This window comes from Bombus vosnesenskii, unplaced genomic scaffold, assembly GCF_011952255.1.
Source record: "Bombus vosnesenskii isolate JDL3184/JDL3185 unplaced genomic scaffold, Bvos_JDL3184-5_v1.1 scf7180000013293, whole genome shotgun sequence".
Taxonomy (NCBI): domain Eukaryota; kingdom Metazoa; phylum Arthropoda; class Insecta; order Hymenoptera; family Apidae; genus Bombus; species Bombus vosnesenskii.
This window is the reverse complement of record NW_022882944.1, coordinates 3,861,891-3,884,801: the sequence shown is the minus strand read 5'-3', so window position 1 is coordinate 3,884,801 and position 22,911 is coordinate 3,861,891. Positions and strand designations below refer to the sequence as shown.

At 37.6% G+C, this 22,911-nt stretch overlaps 1 protein-coding gene across 1 annotated transcript in view; it reads right to left on the bottom strand.

Moving 5' to 3' along the window:
* The window catches only part of LOC117232884 (venom dipeptidyl peptidase 4-like), a 303,571-nt gene that overhangs the window by 2,637 nt on the left and 278,023 nt on the right, over positions 1-22,911 (bottom strand). Inside the window, 4 exon segments of the mRNA XM_033492619.1 lie at positions 370-575; positions 4,536-4,696; positions 18,370-18,564; positions 21,087-21,274. Of these exon segments, the coding sequence (XP_033348510.1) occupies positions 370-575; positions 4,536-4,696; positions 18,370-18,564; positions 21,087-21,274 (750 nt within the window).

Here is a 22,911-nt window from a genome sequence, read left to right as displayed (position 1 = left end):
ATTTATGGAAAACCTAAAGCTTTAGGTTTTAGCTTCAGACGTACGGTACACGGTCAGATCACATCAAGTCAACCACCAATCAAGAGATTTTCCTCTGACTTGACTACGCGTAAGCGATTTTGTCCGATGCCTGACTTGACGTGATTTAACCGTAACGTGATCGCTAGTGCGAATCATCCTAAAATGTATAAAGATACGAAGGATGTATATGATACAAATAACTAAAATAGAAAAGAAATGTCTATTTCTTTAGTTTACAAAAACGGTTTATAATACGTCCAGAAATTTGTATTCGTATTAGTAAGAGTATGCGCGATCTGAAGATAATAATTCAATTATTCGAGCGTACATCTTTTTCGAATATCATACCTGTTGCCTGAACAGGATATCCTTCTGCTCGAGAACCTTGGCGAGTAACAGTGACTGCTGGTAGTGCACGTTATCGTCCAATGTGCCATGGATCAAGTAATACATCTTCGTTTTAATATTATCCACTTTGTTCAGCAGTTGACCTTGCTCGTAGCCGTGCAGATTGTCCGAGGGTAAGCCCATGAACCGTTCCGTGTATATCGAATCTGTACAATGTGCATCGATTATCCAATATCACTGTATAACTCGTCATTATCTGATACTTTCTTTAGCTTCAATATCGAACGAATGTTGTAAATTTCGATGTAACGCGATAGGTATCGAATAGAATTTAGAAAATAATTTCGAGCGCATACTTGGATGAGGTGAATCGACGATACTTGTTAATTAAATTTAAAGCAGCGTTTCGCAGTCGCTTTTGAGCCGTAAATTTCTGTTACAATAGCGAGAAACTTTTTGCTCTGTTTTACATTTAAATTATTATGTTTGAAAAAAATTACGCGTTTAATATTTTTCTTCTTCTTATATCCGAGTTTTCGCGCGCGTTTCACTTGCAGTGAAATATTGCATTATCGATATTATCGTAATTCTAATATATCGTTTCGTCAATTTATTTATTCTCCAGCTGGAACTTCATTGCCACTTTACTAAAATAATGAAATATATGGTAAACTATATTTTCGATTCGTGGCGAAGGTAAGGAAGCGAATATTCTAAAAATAAACTCTTGAAATTCGTTTTCCATCGATCGAGCCAGAAATGAAGAAAAATTCTCGGACTGCATCACAATTTGAACTATGGGAACAAGAGGTTTAAAGAAGCTTTGGAACATAATCGTTTGAAAGGTAATCGAATAGGTGTACTTCGAACGCTCTTCTTTTAATAAAACCTTCGCGCTCGATGATTTATGGCGCGGAGAGGCTGCGGCGGTATTTTCTTTCGCGAAAACTGTTGCGGAGGAGCCGTTCCCTTCCGGTTTAACGACCATTCGACGAACGTTTTCGATTCGATCTCGCACGGAATTCAATTTCATTCGGCATTCGCTTTTTTTTCTACCCTTCGTTTCTTTCGTTTTTGGCTTTTATTTTGATTGGTTAAGTAGGTCGAGCGAAATGAACCGGCGATATAACTTGAAATTCTTCCCGCGGAAATGTTTACGGCAGAGAGAGAGAGAGAGAATTGCTCCACGATATCGATTGAGTTTTGAACGAGTTACGAGAATTCATTAATTTTTTTTTTTAGTCGTACATACGCCAGGCGTAAAGATTATCGAGTTAATGATCTTTAATTAACCCGCAACTGCTAATTACCGTGTTTCCAGCAATTATATTATTATACTCGCGTCAATATTTGCTATAACCGTGTGCCGCTTAATCATCTCAAACAATTCATTTAATAATTACCCGAATATAATGTTTATCTTCGTCCTGGCATTATTTTTCCATCTGTTTCGACTATCATCGAAGCGTTCATTTCCATTTCAAAAAGAATCGCAAATATGATCATAAATAAGCAGAGAAAGAAACAGACCATAATAATAGTAATAATAAAAAGAAGATAATAAAGGGGACGTAAAAGGGACGTTATTACTTTTCCATCTGGTATTTATCTTTGATGATTCCATAATTATCCAAGCAGAATTGTGTGCCAATCTTTATTCCAATCTAAAAAAAAGGCCGATAATAATAGTGATAGTAGTTAGAATAAAAAGGGAACTTCCAGGAATAAGGACATAATCGATATCTGTAAGAGGAAGTTTAATAAATCAACGACTGGGAAAACATTCCGGACATTTTAAAAGAAGTAAAAATATCTTTGCGGATCAGTGCGAAAAGAAATCAAGTAAGAGGCATTTTTAAAACAATGTGTAATTATATATGTAGAATTCTATAATTATCCAAGCAAGACGATCTACCAATTTTTATTCCAATACAAAGAGAATCATAGAAATTCTAAAACAAACAGAACACTTGAAACAGACAGCAATGATTGGACTATGAACTTTTATGCATTGATGGGCAATTTTAAGATGCAAACATCGCACAGAAAAGACATATGAAATATCCAAAGTGCACAGTATTTGCTATCATCTTTAATAGGCAAAAGAAACTTTTGTGCAGGTTCCATTTTGCAAATAAAGATACATGAAAATAAGAATTTGCATAAATATCCACAATCTGTAGTAGTGGTAACGGCGAAGAGGAAACTCGAGAGAGGAGAGAAGAAGAACGTAATCAATAATCGATATCTATAAAGGTGACGTCGTTGACGGAAGAAGGAGTGAAAGAAACGAAATGGTCGCGTTAAAAATGTGCATCGACGAGGAAGATCGAGCATCCCGAATGCTCGTCCCGGTAGGGACGACTCCAAACGATGACTCCTCGTCGAAGAAATAAATCTGATATCTGGAAACGCGAGCGTAGTCTGGCTGCGACAAGACTCTGACAATAATTGAATCGATCGAGGCTGAAACGAACCGTCGACGAGTCCAACTTCTCGTCTTTCCCTTCTGCTCCGTTACCTCGCCCTGGTACTTACATTTCTACCGTGCAAATCATCGTGAACTTGGTGTATCGCGTTCAGTTCGTTCCGCTGTTTCGTCAAAAGGTATTTTACCGGCTCTCTGCACCGTCTATCAATATTTGTTCGTTTCACAACGCTTTAGCAATCTTGATCGTTTCGACAACGAGTCGTTTCTGGAAGTGGGCTATGATCGATATTTCGTCGGTTCTTCGCGTCGTTTTTTACGATTCCCTTGTTTCACGATGCTTTTCTTTTTTATCGATCAGTTTTGAGAACACTGGTAGTCTATTTTAAATAATATTTTACCGATTCTTCGCATTAAGTTTCAATATTCTCGCGATTTCGTAGTTTTTGTCAATTTTAATCATTCGACAAGTTAAATAATTTATCTCAATTTATTTCGTCTACTTTTATTTTGCATCGTATTTCAACATTTTCAACATTTGATTATTTCTGAAACTTTGGTTATATTTTCTTAATTAATATTTTACCTATTCTTTCCGTTCTGTTCAACAAATGTTTCGCTTCCTAGTGTTTTTAACAGTGTAACCTATTTGAAAATTATTTCAGAAATTTTACAAGTTTATTTCAGCTAATATTTCACCGATACTTTGCGTCACGTTACTGTACCTTTCCGTTTTACGACGATCATGTCGATGGCAGCGATGGATTTATCTCAATAGCACGGTTTAATTGTTCAAGTATTTCGATGATTGTCAGGATTAAGCACACTTGGAGATTAGATTTACGCAGCTTTAAAGACACTCACGTTCGCTCCTCGAATATGAACACTAGGCAAGCAGAGGAAATTTCGCAGGGTCGGACAAAAGGTTTAACTGGTTTGCAGTTCAAATAAGGACAGATTCGGGCTGGATACTCGTTTACCATCCCATGGCAAATATATTGGCCAAGTGCCGCTAATGAAAGATAATATTCAACATAACGTTGGTAAAATGAAAATCAAATATCAAAGGCAAAACATATTAAAATCTGTCAAATTATACGGCAAGCTTCCAATCTAACTGATCCTGATTATCATATCATCATTATATTTCAAACAAGAATGTTTTAACTGTAGAGGGCGTTTCATTCTTTTTTTCCAGCCAAAATTTGTCAATACGTTCTATGATATTACGTTATAATAAATGTAAAACGTATTATATTAATAATCATCAAAAAAATACGATAAAAATATCAAGTATGAAGAGAGCGGTGTTTAACAATACTTGGAATAACTATTAATCGAAAAACGAAGAGTTATATCGAATTAAAAACCGCATTAACATTTGTTGCAAATTGTCACGAAGCGTTGATTGATTGCTCGAGACGAATTCAATTTTTTATCGTTGTCGTTGTCGTACGATGATAGTTTTTTAAATTGATTATCAACGAGTAACTCATTGAATTTCGTAGAAATACGATGTCTTTGTACATTTCTTATTTTATAAACTTCCTTTCGTTCGCCACCGTATGCCCATAAAATAATATACCGTCAAATTGTATGTTTAAAATAATGAAGAATTTAGTTGATGAAGTATCATGGTGAAGTGAATATCCAATATTTCAAGAACAAAAAGACTGTAAAATAAGGATGAAGCACTCGACGTTCAAGCGGATGAAAATATTATCTCTGTTGGACGTACCGTAAAGAGCCCAATCTGTTACAGGTGCCACGGACATGCCGCACTTGAAGACACCATGATAATCCATGGCGAGCGTCATGCCCGTCGCGTATCCACCATAACTCCAGCCCCATATCGCCGTCCTGGTACGGTCGATGAACGGTAACGTGTCTTGCAAGTACCTGCAATCGACGGGAAAATCGTCTACGTGTTAGATCGCTCGTTAATGAAACCGGCCAATTCAAAATGTCAAAGATTGTTCCTTTATTAAATCGTAAATTTATCAAGTCTGCTTTAATAACGAAGGATTATTTCGCTTATAGAGCTTAGAGATTTGTTTCTATCGTCAGATTTATCTCAGCTAAAACTACGGCTGGAATAAAAAGATGGAGTGGAAACACGGAGGTGAAAAATGAAAAAATACATTTCATCAAATATAAGGGGTTGGAGGTATCTATTAATCCAGGTGTGTCTATCATTCTTTCGTGCGGGTAATTGAGAAAGTTGTTTTATTATATTGTGAATTTATGATTTTTCCCTCCATCGTATCGCTCAATATTGTTTTAAGTGGATGGAATTTTTCTATCGTTTTTTTTGTCTTTTTTATATTATTCTCAGAATTTCATTCGCAGTCTATTAAAATAGTAACATGAATTCGACGGGGATTTGAAGTGAAAGACAAATAACGATATTTTGAAAAGAATCCTCCAAAAATCCGGGTATACTGTTTAATGTTACGAGCGATAGTAGCACAAGCCACACGTGGTGCACACATAGACATATTTTGGTGTCTACAGTGAGTTTGGCAAAAGTATTCGTACACTTAGAAGATAGAAATAAAAAGAATACTATATTAAACTTCGTATCATTTAATAGTACTCTTACATCACCGCGAAAATTTGAAACATAGAACTTGAGAAAAATTCATTTTTCTCGCAAAATAAGAATATGCGCGCAAATACCTTGGTAGCCACTGTACATACGCATATTGGAATATACTAATAATTATATTCGATAATACAACAAACATCTTTGTTTTCGCGATAAGCTAAACTGAAATATAGGAAAATGCTTTTGCCTCTCGCTGTACACCAGCCGTCACGCGTGACGCCGTCGATCCAGCCGCTTCCGTTTTCGTTTCCCAACCAATCTCCAATCTCGCGCGCCTTTAGAATATTCTTCTCTCGCTATTCTCTAGCTCCTTTAATCCATTTATCCACATCCATCCAGCAATTTTTATCAAATTCCTGCTGATAAAAGTAGCGGCAGGCGTCTGTGATAGTCGATCAGATCGTATTGCCAGATCGCAGTCCTAGATCCATCTTCTTTATCGTTCGAACGTTCGTGGGGAATTTTCAGCTAGATTCATCGGCCATGCGGTTACAAAAATTGGACACGTGTTTTACAAGCTGCCGGAGAAGGGGACAGGTACTCGATCCGTTGTATCTATTTTTCACCGGATGCCAGACACACAAGATCCCTTTTCACTTCCGCGAAATCCATCTTCCTCGAGGCTCGAAGGACACTCGGACTCGGATGCATAATGCATCTGCCTGCTGGAGCACTTAGGCCAGCGGACGACATTTATTTTACCACGACTATCCTTTAAAAACGATTTTTACGAGCGAGCCGAGGTAACTAAGAGGATCGCGACGCGCTTTCAAATTTTAACATCGCCCTATTCCTTACTTTCTCTTATCTCCCTTACTTTCTGTTAGATAGTGGTAAGCCGAACTCTGTGTTTACGGCTGATGGTAGCTTAATGGCCATTTAGACGTTTTCCCCGTGTATTACCTTCTTCTCGATACGCTCTCTCTTTCTTTCGTTGTTCTCTTTGCGCAACCTTGTGAACATGGAAACGCGGTTGTTGATGGGAAAGAAGTTTATAAAGAGAGGATGGGAAAGTGGAACGCGAGATTCTTTGTGAGCCTTTTAGACGGTGTAACGTTGTTCTTCCCTTGGATGATGTGAGAAATATACGACTCTGTGGAATCTTTGTGATGAGAAGTGGGGCTGCAGAAATTAATCTGAAACGTTGCGCTGTTTTATATGCTTCTGGGGTAATGTAGTTTTCTGTGAGTTTGTGTTTTTCGTTGTCGCAGTAGATAATTATTATTATTGCTAATTAACCTGATGGGTATGGACTATGTAAAAATATAGCTCCGCTTTTGATGTTTTGTTTACACGTCGATAATCGTGGACAATGTAGGATTAAGTTTTATTTAAATGTTCATTTAACGAAATATGTTCAACGTGGATGGCGGGTAGCACAGCTCCCATTATCCTATTTGTAAATTCGTTCGTTTAATAGGGATAATTTACTGTGAATTAGGGACGAATCCCCTTGGGATGAATAGGACGAATTCCCTAATTTGTATTAAGCTACCCCTAGTTTTCTATTTAATACGCTTTGTATCGAAACTGCTGCTCTTTCTAACAAATTTAATATCAGTGTAATACACATTTTTTACCAAGGACTGTTCCCCATTGTTCCTCAAAGTATCCAATGTTTATAGCATCGTGTCATTTTTTCACCACTCTGTACGTAGCAGAAATATACGTTCGGACAAGTGCATTCTAGAAAAAACTAGATAAAGTAAAAAGTGACACTCTTTATAAATAAAATCATATAAGAAATATTGATTCGTACTAGAATTTTTAGAATCGCGTCACTCTTGCATCACTCTGTATATAGCAGAAATATACGTTTGGAATATACAGTTACATTAAAAAAAAAAATAAATAAATAAATAAAGCAAAAAGCGACGCTCTCTATAAATAAAATTTTATAAAAAATATCGATCTAACGTTTCTATTTGTACTACACCGAAAAATTGTTTCGCAAACAATTCCAGTATCGGAATCACTTTTGCATCATTTTATATATAGCAGAAAAGTATACGTTTGGACAGTTTCCAAAGAAAGAACTGGGATACAGAGATCCGTCTCGGAAAACTTCTATTTTGGGAATATAGAAATCGCATACAGTGGACTTTGATTTTACCAGCTAACCCAGATCCAGTTGTAGTCGGAGTGACGCAGTGCGGAGGGAGAAGAGGTCCAGGGTGCGGTAGGAGTTTAAGGTCCTGCACGCTGGGGTCATAGTCCTTTGGGAACCGGACCGAGACATCCTGTCCACGTGTATCTCTGTGATTTCTGCACGACGTCGTACCCTGGGGCCATGCGATGGTGTCAAGGCTACTTTAAACGCGAGACCCGCGTCTGATTGGCGACAGGACATTCTACTTGCCAACTAGCAGAGTTTGGATGTCCTGTCTGCTTTGTTACATGTCCGAGAAAAGCTTCCGTCCCCTCCTTTGTACCGTCTTAGCGTTTTGAATTGTGACACAGAATATGAGAATGGGGTTGATTTAATCCTTTCGCGGATATGCTCGAAACGAGGGATTTGAATTTATTTGTCTTTTTTTCTTTTTGTAGTTATCTAGAACGAAAGCACTACCGATTATAAATATTAGGATATACATGGAAAACATCGTTAAAAACATTTTTATATTTATTTTGTATTTTTATATTGTGTTGGTTACGTCTATTGGAATATGATGCGCGTACAATAACAGATTTATAATAAAATAAAATAATACAATCTATAATAAAATAACTAGAAAATAAAAACAACGAAAAGCATTCAATTTATGCTAACTGTAAATGATATCACGAGATGTCCTAATATTTATGGCCTAGCACTGTAAATACCTTTTGACGAAATTAATGTTGACTTTTACCGAGACTGAAATATGATTACACCGGTTGTAAAACACAGAGAATTGCGAACGTTGAAGAATTTATATCGTTACCCGATATTTATTATACCATAATTTTCCCACGTATTTTTCCCTTCTCGATAAAACCGAAATATATCGAAAATTTCCTTCCTTTTATATATAACAACGTGTTTAAAATTTCATTAAAAAGATATTGGGCGCTTCGTAACGAACTTTTATCGAAATGACTGGCTGGAATGTAGCTTTTAAAATGATACGTAACATTTGTGTACGTGGAATTGATAAAGCGCCAGAGAAATGACGTTACGCCACGGAACGAAGAAAATGAACGAATATTATGTTACAACTCCGTAATAAAGCAAGGAAATACATATAACAACAAGAGTCGAGCGAAGATTGCGACAAAAATATAAAAGTGACGTAACGCTATGATTCTCGTATCATTTTCAACTTTTCCTCGCAATTGACAATGACAAGAAAAATGATGGAAATACGACAAAAGGAGTTGCGAGCCGTATCGAACTTTGAACGAAACCAAAGGATGGTTAGTATTGCTGTAAATTTCCGCTTGGTCAACTGGAAGACGCATTCGACATCCTCACTGCCAGAGAAAATACGCGATTTCCGGTCGGAAGGGATAAAAGGGAGCCGGTTTCTTCGAATCTCCACCACGGCCATTGTCTCGTGGCGTTTCGCGCGTTCGATAATAATAATGGTTCCATAGGGAACTGTGGACACACGGATACCCATAGAAATAGCAGAGACTCTTGCTTGGATGGATTTCTTTTTTCACGAAATTTATTTACCTCGTAAATCGGCCAGTCAACCTCCGTTAAACTCTATTTCTACAGTTACCAATGTCTCCCCGGTTTTTTCCTCTTGTGTTTCGTTTTCCTTTCAGCATCTAAGCTTTCAGCATCGAGCATCGATTTTCTCACCTATAGAATTTCACTTTTTTTTCGGACGATGCGCGTTGTCTAAGATCTTTAACGAGTCACTCGCGAATAAGGCCACGCTCCACTTTGCCTCGCCACTCTCGATCGATCTTATTCGCTTCTGTGTCGTGCTAAGAGTCAAATGGACCCGTAGTTGTTCGAGCGCGTTTAATATTGCACGACTAAAACGTAAAATTTCCGACAAAAAAATTCGAATAAGATGTTCCCATTCTTTCCTGTGCTTTCGTTTTAATGGACAGAGGGATGTTTAATATCGTAGCAAAATTTCTATCAAAAGATTATTATATTATATTATTATAGAATATATTTTACAAGATATTTCTACAAAAATTTCAAATATTTCGCGATAAATATTTTTACAAAAAATCATTCAGATTCTCCAAAACGCATCCTTGCAAATGCATAAAGCTTCCATGAAAAATTACGAATTGGTCATTCTGATTACTTCAACAATTCTAATCTCGAAGAAAAATGAACGAGAAAATGAGGAAAGAAAAAACCATAGGCGAATAATCTCGTTTCTCAAAATTAATCAGACCACATGGACCAATTTCCCTTATTGTCTCAATGTCACATCTGAAAATAATCTTCACGTAGGATAAAATTGCGGAGAGATCGTGAATTACTATTTCTCGTCACTTAGCAGGCATGATCGAAGAGAATCGTTAGTTTAAAGTGTCTAGCGTGGTCTGGAGTTTAATCAAAGTTTCGAAAGCTCGGCTGCTTTCGTGCCTGAGGCCGATTGACGTATCGGAACCTCTATTCCAACTCTGACGAATGAATCGAGGAGGTTTGGTTTCTTCGATTCGCGGAATGGTTTTTCTTTAATTAGGATCTACGAGATTCCACCTTTGAATACCTGATTCAACTCATAGGGGAATTAGGTTCGCGTACGAATCTGGCACGGTGACCCTCGACTAACACGAAAATCTCTGCCACGGTAATTTCAGGAAATCAACGAAGTTTCCAAACTTTCGAGCACTTTCAACCCCTTCGATTATCTGCTTCTCTAACCTTGCGACGATGAACAGTTCGCCACTCAATAGACAAAATTGTAGGATGATTTTTTGACGATTATTCGATGATACAACCAGCCTGTAAGCAAGTAATATAAATATAAAAAATAATTGCTCGAAAAGTCGATAAAGCATTACTAAAAACCGTACGTGAAAATCTATTCACTTGAAAATTAATTCGCTCATTCGTTGTATATCTTTGTTCGTCTATTCTTGTCAAACAATGTTTGTTACACCTTAATACGTAGTTCTGTTAATTTTTAGCATTTTTTTACCGTACTATAGCGTACTTTACCGTACGTTTCTATTTCGGATTTGTATCTTTTATCGCGCGGTTTATACGTGGAAAGAAACCTATATTGAATTTCAATTTTGGAATGAAACATGGCTGTAAATTACATGCAAATACGAGAAGACAGATTTCATATTATATTCGAAATATGTTACACACGCAGAATGTTTCGGAAAGTTGATCATAGTACGTAATGTTTGATAAAGTGTATCATATTATATTTTCTCACTACACAATTTCCGGGTCAACGACTTCTTCAAATCACGAAGTATAATGTATAACTAAGTTTTTACATTCGAAAATCTTCATCTGTTAATAACATTTTTCGTATCTGTTATCTTTCTCTTATCTTCCTCCAAAAAAAAGAAAGGGAAGGTTCTCGTGCTAAATACTAGTCAAGGTCAGGAAAGCAATCGCGGTGGATGGCAGAGTCGATCGCAAACATCGGGTGACAAGGGTTAAGTTTGTTCTCGCGCCCCCTATTTTTTCACGCCGCCATTCTTTTTTCGGTTTTTTCCCTCCACTCTTCTCTGCCGGCTTGTTTTTCCACTCGTTCCTGTATTTTATTTCCTTCCCTTCCTCTTTCCTTTTTCAATTAAGAGCTACTTCGACGTACGCAAATTGACACACATCGGATCGAATAAAAGAGAAAATACACGAGAAAGAGAGAGCAGAGGGTGAACATGGTAAATTGAAATCCGAGGCTCTCGAAAATAATCGAGCCGTCGTTTTTTCCGACGAACGCGTCCTCTCCATCTCCTCGAGCATCGCGCTGAAATATTTCACCCCTATCCGCCGCTGGCATTGTGATCCCGCATTTTAACGGAACAACCAACCAAAGGCTAGTGCCTCGGCTGAATTGATCCGCCGCAAAAATATTCTTTTTTCCAACTAGCGGCAATCTTGTCTTTCTTTCGTATTCAACGCCCATTCCTCTTTTCCTTCTAGTCGCTTACGATATCGTCGATTTTCGCTCCATCCTTATTCAGCGATCAGCCATCTCGTTTGCTGTCGAGAAACGTATCCGAGCTAATAAAAGCATCGTGGAATAAGAAATTTGGAAGATCACTTGTCGCAACGTGGTCTCAATCTGATCTCTCTTAAACACTTTCGTGTACGATTCTTATTGTTCTCAAATTTTGTCCATTTCTGGCAATCGCGGCGATCTTTGCCTTTGTCGAGGTAGACATTAGTCAAGGTGGATAGTCTTTGATCTTCTTGTCTCGTTAGAAAATACGTTTCGTGGCAGCTAAAAGTTTCCAATTAAAGAATAACTGTGTCGTATCGTTGAGAGAAGAAGTTTCTGAAAATAAGAATTCACTGCACAAGTATACACTGCTAATATGCACCGTATTTTTGCTTAGAAATCTGCGTACTTTATATGAAAGCTTTGCAAGAAAAATTCTATCGAAAATAAAATTAATTTAAAAATTAATCAAATTAAAAATTGATTTAAAATAAAAAAATAAAATTAATCAAAAGCAACTCGAACAACTCGATGATTTATATCGAGACAGCTGGTATAATCGAAGCAAAAGGGACACGAGCGAAACTCTCACTACCCTTTGCTTATTCTTCTGCTGATTATTCAAACATCATATTTGTCATTATGAAGTGAAACGGAACAATCAAGAGACTATCTTTTATTGTCGCGAATAATCGTATTCGACGTAGCTTGTGTACTCAACTGTTTCCGACACCGGTTCGTGCCACTTTGTGGCACTGTGTGTAATTAACTTCGACGCCGGTCTGGTAGATGTTGAAGACGCACAGAGATCAAAGGGAGGAAAGACAGGCGAGAGAGATAATACATCCGCACCAGAAAATCCTTGCAGCTGATACTGTATTTAAATGTAACAATAATACATTTCAATTCGTTCTTGTTATTAATGTGTCACTCTTAGTTAATTGTCTCGTCCATTTTCTTCCTCCCCATTCTTATATTGTAGCTTTTTCTCTCTCTCTCTCTCTACCTGTGTTTCACACTTGTTTCACACTTTGTATTCCTTTCCCGCGCTTTTTCCCCCTGCGTCATTTCTTACTCGCTCTTTATGTTATTTAATTCTCTGTACCTCGATCTCGTTTCGTTTTCTGTTCTTCGTCTGTCCTCGCAGTTCTCGTTAAACATTCCGACTTCGCGAGATTTCTACGCCTGCGACTTCTCGCATTATTGTTTTATGCATCTAACTGGACATGCTACAGCCGAAGATAATCAGAGCTCGTGCAAACGATGGTGATTCGTTTCTCATTTACGTAATAATATTAGTCTGTCCGAAAAGTGTTTTCCTTTCGCAAACGTGTTTTTTACAACAGTACATCTTCATACAAACGTGAAACCAAGTCTGTGAAGTGTCGCGGTGTTTATCTCAACAGAAGAAAATAGATCGTATATAATTCGACAAAATAATATAAAACAAAAAACGTTGTGCGTCTATTATTTTCTCATAAAACGAAAGAAACTTTTCAGACAACCTAATATTTCTAACGAGCCACGATCCATTTTATACCGATTCGTAATTAAGGGTGGATAGATTTTTTCGAAGATCTTTTGCCCCGTCCCTCGATTGTTCGCTAGAACTTTGGCAATAATTATTCGTCGTAACGAGTTTTTCATCGAAAATCAATTTTACAATCTTCCAATTTTCCACAATTACCTTCAACGTGTCAGTTTCCATTGATAGTCATTACCAACATTAGCGACAAAAAAAGCGGAAAATTAAACCCCGTCGTACTCGCTTGGAACACTAGTTTCTGTATTGCCAGATATTTTTTAACAACTTCATTATCTTCTAACGAAAGTATGAAAAAGTTGCTGCGAGAAAAGGCGCTCGTTCTTCGGATATTTTCGCGTGTAAGTTCGCGCAAAGTTTCAAGCATTAAACATTGTTAGATAAGCGCAACAGTTTAGTTATATAAAATTCCTATTCGAGTTCATCGCGAGAAGCAGATAACAAGCTCCATTTCTAAAACGAAAGCTGGAACGAAACCCCGCTGCTATTCATGTAGAGACATCGTGTCGAATTCATCGTTCCCCGATGTAAACGTAATATTCATCCCCTTCGATCCGCGCCTAAATGGATCTCGGAGCCCCGATGGAAAAAAGAATTTATCTCTCGATCACAGGGTCGGTTATTCACCGATCAAGCGTACCAGGAACAGCAACATCGTTGGTTCGATGACGGAACAAAGGCCGGGAAAAAACCACTGGGAAAACGAGTTCCAGAGTAGCTGACAAGGGTGGAAGAATAGGGGCGCGTGAAACCACGACACAGGTTAGATACTGATGAAACTAATTTGGTGGTTCTTCTGGAAATTCTATTCGACCCATTTCTTCGCGGATAAACGTGTAACATTTTTTAGGAATTATTTAATTGTACCTTTTTAGGGATTAGCTAGAATTTTTCCGTAATTACAAGAATGTAACGAAAACAAGAGACGACATAGTTGGTGGTATACTGGGTATTTTATAATGAACGTGATAATTAGACCGTGAATGTTTGTGGAAATTCCTATTTTTATGAAGCTACGTAATTCGGGAAATAGAAGAAATTTGGTTCATTCAAAAAAATATTATACGGAATACTATGGTGCAAAAATATTTTGTGATGAATAGAGTATATATATATATATATATGAAATAAAATATAATGAAAACAGGAGACGTAGCCAGAGAAATATTTGATATTCTACAGAAAATGTAATAATCAGACTAGAGATGTTTATGAAAATTCCTATTTTCACGAAGACAAAATTAAAATTTTCAAGCAGAGATTTGTTTCGCCGATAAAAATATTACAGTGGTGAAGAGAAAATTTCAAATTGGTTGTATGTATACAAGTACTGATGATCTTTGTATTAGTCTTTTGCTGCTACGTTGATAATAATCTAGAATATATTCTGGAATATACACGGTGTTTCAGCAACTGAACCAAGTCACTACGGCTCTCAAAGCCAATCCAGTATTCTTCTTTTTCGCACGATAAATTCTACAAAATTAGAGTTTTTCGAATTTTCTAAACTAGTTAATTTTCAACCTATGTAAGTGCCTTAATTAATTATCCCTGTCCACATTAGAACACCTAATTTAATATTGAATACGTCAAACAACTCTCTACCAACGTTACATTATATAAATAATGCCCCTAAAAATACGAATCCCCATAAATATCCGCCATCTAGTAACAACAAATCTCCCTACTTTCTCGTCTCATCGAAGATAACCCCTCCGAAGAAGCTCTTTTATTTATCGATTCTATCAACCATTTCCTGTCGGAATCCATCGTGAGGATGTCATTCCCATCGCTAGAACAAACGACAGACAGAGAGAGATTGATAGGGATCGCGAATCGGCCGAAGGAGCAGGAAAGAAAAAAGAGACGAAAAAAGGAAAAGGGAGGGAAGAAGCAAAACTGAAAGAGGGGCGACACTGGGGGAAGAGAAACGTCGATAAAAAAGCGAACGATGTGGGTGTGGAGTTATGCTTGGAAAAAAAAGACAGTGAGCAAGGGGAATAGAAAATAACGAATGAAAAATGAAAGAAAATAAAAAGGGCAAAAAAGAAGGACAAGAAGAAAGAGAGGTAAAAAATTAGGCGCGAAAGAAGGAAGAATCGAGGAACGAGAGGGACAAAGAATGAAATAAAGAGGGTTGGAGGATGGTGACAGGGACGCAGGCTCGACAACACCCCGTGCAATAGGCCAAAGGTTAAAGAGAGCTAGCCGATTCCGCAATCGCTTGGCTGGCTTCCAATTTCACGACTCGCTTTTTACTGGCTGAACGCGCTGCGACGCGCCAGCAAAACATTGCAACGTGGATACCAGCTTCTAAGTTGGCCAACAGAAGCGCTGCTCGACCATAGAACGCTGAATACCATCCCACGAAATATACCTCACGGTTCTCCGCGTGCATCCGTCCGCCGTTTCGACGGCGATCCTCCCTCAAGATAACCGAACCGGAATCAATAACTGCCGGAAGATAAGCGCCTCCTCGTGCAATTGACCGATAAACTGTCGCTTCTATCGATTTTACTACCCCTGATCGATTTCTTGTTTTCTTCTGCTCGAATTTTAGAGGAAGCTCCTTGGGGGGGGGGGGGTTATACATTTGGTGATTAATGGGATCGAGAAAACGAAGATCGTTTAGGGTACATGATTTAATTTTGGAGATATCAGGGAGAAGAGAACATTGGCTGGTTGTTGAAAGATGTATTCTTCGAAGTTTAGGCAACCTCTTCAACTCTGTCGCGTTTCTTGCGACAGTTTTCCATCGGATTGTATCTTTCGATCCGTAGAAAATCTCTCAAGTGTGAGGAAAACACGAGAATTGTCGAATTCTCGTTCCAATCGTACAAGGTTTCTTCTTGGTTGAAATGAAAGTGATGCCCAGAAATAAAAGACTCTAATATTAAGGATAAGGATTGAAAATTATAATTTAGTCACTTTAGTTATTTCAGTATTAATTAACCACTTCTCTATAAATATTTATAATAAAAATAAATTTTCATTCCAGCAACAATCCACAGACCTATAGACTGTGCCAAATTAATTCCAAATTGATCACGAAAGAAAGGAGACTCATCGCGGCGACTCGAATTCGTTGGAGTAGTAAGGTTTCGTCGTGGCGCTAGTTTGTTAGGTGGATTAGCGGATTACCGCGTCGGCTGGCGATAAGTCAGCGTCTGGCACGACGACGGAACGGTTCCCCTATAATTAGATTCGCTAGCTAGCTGCACCGGGAATTCTAAGAAACCCACAACCATTTACTCTGTTGTTCGCGCTGTTCGAAAAATCGCGTCTTTTTCGCGTTTCTTCGTTCTATGGTAGCCAGCAGCTCGTGGATGTGTTGCGCGACGCAAAAGAAAAATAGGAGTATTTGAATTTCGAGGCTGGAGAATGTGGGGAACGGGGGCGAGACGAAAAACGAGGCTGTCGTTTCTGCGTCGTTAATTTTGCACGCGTCGCGGTTTCAGTTCCGCGCCGCGACGATGCTTGGCAACTTTTTCGCCCCATTCTAACCCTCTCTGCCGGCTGGTGATCACTGTCCCACGAATTCACGTGTAATTTTGTCCATCTCGCTCGTTTTTATTGTAGTTTCGAGTGACCAGTGTTAGTACAGTTCGACTCGAAATTAATTCATTCCGAATTTCGAGTTTGAAGAACTTTGGAGATAAATATACAGTACTGTGCAAATAGAACTTCTAGCTTATTTATGATGGTTATCTTGAAACTGCGAGTCGAAACTGCTTGCGCATTTATAGGAAATTTAATGAAATAACAGAAGACTCGGATAATGGATTTACGATAAATATTCATTTTATACTAACCGAGAATAATACAATGGATTCTCCACTCGTTTTTGCTTTAATTATTTCTAAAAGATAACTAGGTTACGGATATTTATGAATTTAAAAGAACTTCAGAGATATAAAAATACTCAAAATGCACGTAATATGCAAAAATATATGAAATATATAATAATGCACAATATTTAATAGGTAGAGTAATTTTCTACCTAAATTTCAATTTTTTGATTATATTAACTTATCGCTTAATTTGCCTCTCTTATGAGATACATTTATTTATTAATTAGAGCAAGAATTTTACACGACGTTGCACAATTTATATGAAATGACAACTAACAAATTTTTCTTTCAATTCATTTTCAAAATCCTGGCCCTTTAGAACGTCAAAAAGTAGAGTAACTTGGATCATTTTTTAAATAGGATAATTCATGCTACGTCGCTGACGATACTTTCGAGGACTTCGATTTACAGAGCTGACTGCAGTGTAACATTCGCGCAGCGGTTGGCTGGTTTGATAAAACGGCGTTAAATTTGTACAGCACCTGTTAAATTCGCATTCTATCAATCGAATAAATCAACCGATCGACAGAGAGAGAGAGAGAGAGAGAGAGAGAAAAGTGAAAGGAAAAAAGAAAACGAGCCAGAGAAGGGTGGGGGCACGTCATAAATTGACTTATCTCGATGTCGGCCGCAATATCGGTTCGCAGAGTCGTTCGAAATCATAAAAAACCAACCAGCCCGCAGAAATATAAATCGGCCTCCCTTTTGTTGACGTACGAGCATTAAAAATGCATAGAATAACAAGGGCAGTGCGTCTTTTTGCATTTAAAGCGACCGGAAGCGGTACTCGATAAATTGCACCCGGGGACATTTTACATGTAAATAGAGAAAATGGGAGGGTGCGAGCGTGACAGGGAATGGATCGTAGAACAACGAAATTAGGGGCGTCGCGATCAAAGCCGCTGCGAACGGCACACGATGAAACTACGACATTAAAATCCATTTGCATTTTTCACCATCACATCCACCACGAATCACTGACACCGCCAATATTCCCTGATGAAAAAAGCAAATTACACCCGGCATATTTAAAATTTAAAGCACTATCCCGTTTAAGATGCAAACACGGTTTTTCTAACGGCCAACCCGATTAATCCCAGCCCTTTATATACACGGTGCCTAAAACCGATCACGAGCAACCATGGCCAGAGTAAAAATGTCTCCCGCGTTTCGCGAATAGCCTTGGTTCTTCGTAACTTTTACTAAACTTTTAATAAACATTCTTTTTAGATACAGAGACGACGAATTTATAGTAAATCGATTTAGGATACTCTCGTTAGAACAGAATTACAATCGCGTTATAGGATCGAAACTTCCTGTTGAGGAGATCGGCTCGAATTAGATTCGGTCCTCGAGTTGAAATTACAATTCTATCAGCACTTGAGATGCCTTACGAAAGAGCGAAATAAACTCGACCGTATCAGGCGGTGTAGCATGCAAAGTAACCAGGCTTCTTCTTTTATGGAAGGAATCTAGACAGTGCTCACCTGGTTACGTTGATTTGATCAGCGATCTCGACGGTTCCCAAGTTTCGATATCCAGCGAACAGCATGCCGTTGTCCATTAGACCGGAACCACGGCCGTCGATCGTTGCATAGATGATACTCTTGTTCGTTACAAGGTACGTGCCCCAATCGACATTGAACTTCTCCGTGACTTGATACGAATCTGGACCTCCGTATCTGTCGCAAGAAAATTCCTGATAAATTCAAATACTCCGGTGGATGATTATTGCTCCTGGGGTTATAGCATTGCGAAGAGATTGGATTAGATCAGGCTGAGGTGTATAGTTTGTTTCAGAATTGGTAGAACAGTCGACGATATTTGTAATACAAATTATCGCGATGAGTTTGCTTTGCGAAGTTCATCCGTTTTAAAAAATAATAAAAATATTTGTAACTTTCGAGGAAATTTGTGAAAAGTTGTAACGTCGAACACGTTACGTAAATGTAAGTTAAATACTATCGAAGCTAATGACGTTTTATTCGCGAAGAAAGCTTATAGGAAGTAGTATAACGCAATTTTGATCAGACCGAAACATTATCGAAGAGATGATATTGCCATTAATATGGAAAAGATTCTGAAGTAGTAGTATGAGAAATATAAATTATATGCATCAACAATTTAACTAATTGATAATTAAATGATATACTGTGGTATTTATAAGAAATGAATAAATTGTCACATCGTGTAACGCCATTATGAATTGCTATAATATAATATATCGATGTAATGAGGTTCGGTATCTCCAATAAATTTCATTTGATCTTTTGATTGAATTTACGAGCGTATAACATCGCGCGGATAATATTTGTCAAAATACGATCGAATGAAATTATGTAGTTTCGCTTTTGCCCTTTCCCTTTTTATCTTTAATTTAATCAGAGTTGGATAATCGAATTTATGACGTTTGGTTGCTGGAGACTGTAAATTTTCTATTTCCAATAGCAGCACGCACACACGAATGTCAGACAATTATCAAACAATTTCAGCCGAATAGACGAAGAAAATCTAATTCAATTATTCACTTTAATTCAATCATTCAATCGAGTCGTGCGTTTCTATTTATACACAGTCTAATTCGTTTGCAACGAGTTTCGTCGTACAATCCAATTTTCGAAACTCGAATTAACGTCTGGCCGAGTTCGGCCTCGATCAAATTTATCAATTAACCTGTCCAACAATTCGTCGCAACTTTATTCGTTTTTCTTTCTTTCTTTTCGTCGTTTCTCTCGTATATCTCGGCAAACGTTCGACCAAGAAAAATCTCGGATTTAACTCTGCTATTCTCTCCCGATTAATATAACTCGAAATAAAAATTATATTGCAGCGGATATTGTATTTTTGAATATTTGTTGATATTGTAATTTTACGTCTACTTTTTATGCATTTTGCGTTTCTTAACGGCAAAGATATTATTGCGTGCTTATGAACCAAAGAAAAATCGAGGGGAACAAGGTTCGTTCAATCGATTTATGCGACTCATCAGTGGGACATACGGAAAGAATACGCGGCGGTTTTACGCGAGACCTCGATTTTCATATTCGACTCGCTAATTAAATCTCAGAGCGGATTCATCAAAATTCAGAAGGCGCGTTTACACGGAGTCGAATGAATTTCACGACGATATTCCCGAACGTTTCACGACACCTACTGATAGGGCAGATGGCGGCAAAAAATTTTTGATAAATGACACGCTGCTAGTGACGCGGCCAACGCGCCACCCGAGTATTTTCCGCGCGCGTTTCTTTCTTTTTCTCCATTCGGCACGAATAATTCCGATCCGCTTCGAAGACATTAAAGCGTATTCATGGCGGCCTCCAGCATTTGCATACGCGGAAAAAAAGGAACAACTGCGCGAACGGAACATCCAGGGAAATCAAGCTCGATTTTAAACGTTTTCTCTATTTTTACACAGAAAAAAAAAGAAAGCAGAACGAAAGGGAAAAGAGATATATAGTAAGGAAGGGTTATTTCAGTCACTCAAGCTTTAACATCTTAATATTCAATTACGAACTTTCCATAAAATAATGAAATTCGAATACTTGCAGACACCGTTATGAATATATTGTGCGTGTTATACGAAACGTTTAGAAATTTCATTAACACTATTATGAGACTCGACTATCGAGATTATATTGGTAAAGTTTGAAACCAACCTAAGGGTATTCGTAGAAATTACAAGATATTTAACGCAAGTATATATTTCGTAGAGATCGCCAAAATTAATTACCCATTATCATTATTAATTTAACACTTGTTATATGTTTAAAATGTCTATTCTCTTCTAATATAGATTTTTTATTGAATATGTATGTTTGCAATAAATACCTTGTAGCTTCTAATACATACATTTTTAGATTGTTTTTAAATATAACCAATATAATTATAACAGTTGTATCTCGTTACAGTATTAATGAAACTTTAAAATCTTTTACATAATACAGACGATATGGGTGTAGGAGTCTCCTATGGCGAGCGTCTCTAAATTAAACACAAACCAATTTCCATTTATTTTGACCGCTAGAAAGTACCAAAAGTGCTAAAAGCGTCGTGATATTTTCTTAACCTTTTGTAGCATGACTCAAATAGTAACTTCTTAACTACCTTCCTCTAGGACTCCTTGATTTTATTCGTGGTTTTAGTCTTACGAACCCGGTTACCCTGTGTCTGTCTATCCGTGTGCAGAAATGAGATTACTCACACGAAAATCAGCATGGGATATTTGGTGGCGCCCGACAAATCAGCATTTGGTGGAATCAGTAGTCTGACACGGGCCTCAAATCCTCCGGGAACCGGCACCTTGTAACGGCGCACCACCGGTTGCGATTTCTCCGCGATAATCTCGGAAACCGCCTCGTTCTCCTCCCATGCCAGCAACTTCGAAGAATCCTGAAAGAGCGAATTGCATGGAAATGTGACAAACATCGTTCCCATAGAGATAAAGTAGAGAAAGTTAATTTTCCAAGGTGGATTAAGTTTCATTTTTATTATATTAGTGTTATAGGTGGTATTTTATGTAGTTTTACGTTTTTCGTAATTACGTTTACCGTATTTCATAGAATTTTGTTATCAGTACAAATACATTTATTATGTTTGAAATATCATAAATGGTATCACCCGTTAGTTTCAGGAATTTCTTTGATATTAAATTTTACACTAGTTGAATTTAAATGCATGTTTAAAACTGGGGAATTTTGATGTACATGAGAAACGGTACAGATGAAAATGTATGTTTAGAGTTCATTACGCTTATTATGAAGAGAACGCGGGGAAACTACGAAGCACTAGCGTACAAAATAGATTTAATATTATATTAATATCTTGTTGATCCTCCCTTTCCGTAGGCGAGGACAATATGCAATTTTCTTAGGATTATTTCGTTATTTCATTCTAAGATCTTTGTTAGCAAAACGTGTACCAAGAATGTATCCTGGATATTCTTTCCGAATACGTTCAAATACCAAAGAAACTAAAAATCTTGCTTGTAATAATTTTTGTTGATATCACGAATACATAAATTCTTATAGGAATATTTCAATAGAGTGTCATACTAATTATAAAATACGCGTAGACTCATTGAAACCATGTTAAGAGAAGAAAGAAAGTTTTTTGAATAACCTGAATAGTAAAATTGTAACAGAGTAAGCTCTGGCAAAAAATTATTCAACGGCATTTGCATAAGAATCGTTGCTGCCGAAACGTGATAATTATCTTTAGCCAAATAATATTTTTCTGTCTCTTCGCTTTCGTTTTATTTTTTTACTCGTCTCTAAAGCTAAAGTATTACCATTTGGTAGATGGCCCAAGATTTTTGCTCAGTGCTCTATGTATTAGAAGCTATCGAAGATCCTCGGTTCACGGTCGTTCAATATTTATCCAAATAGCGGGTGGGAACAGTTGGTAGAAAAACAGTGGCGTCTAAGTTTCAATCGATACCGAAAGGCGTCTCGCCATCCTCTCAGAGGACCTCTTCGAACTTGGACCCTTAATTTACCCTTATTTTACTACACGGCGCCACCTTCTGCCGCCAGAGGATTTTCCACGGCGATTCCTATTCCCTGAACTTTTCGCCTACACGTCGATTCTTACACACACATACTGCTTCGATTTACCATCTACTGTCCTTGATAGAATCTACTAAGTAGTTAGTCCACTAGCTTTCCACCGCCAGCTTCGCCAATTTTCTCTCTTTAAGCCTTCTCTTCTTCGTTTTACGAACCCTCGAGGAATTATTTCAACGAGGAACATATATCTCGCGAGACAGTGGAAATAGAAGAAAGAATACTAAACAGCAGCAGAGTTTATGTTATCTCTTATTCGTGGTTTCGTACGTTCACGTTCTGTGAATTTTCGAGATTTAACGATACGAGACTACACTTTGTAAATTAATCTGTTAATTGGATTTTCTTTTAACAAGAATCTCATTATAAAATTAAAACGTAATAAGAGGCAAATCAATTTCAATTTGGAATATAAAGGTCCACGGGAACAACGAGCAATGTCAGTTCTAAAGAATTTTCAACGTA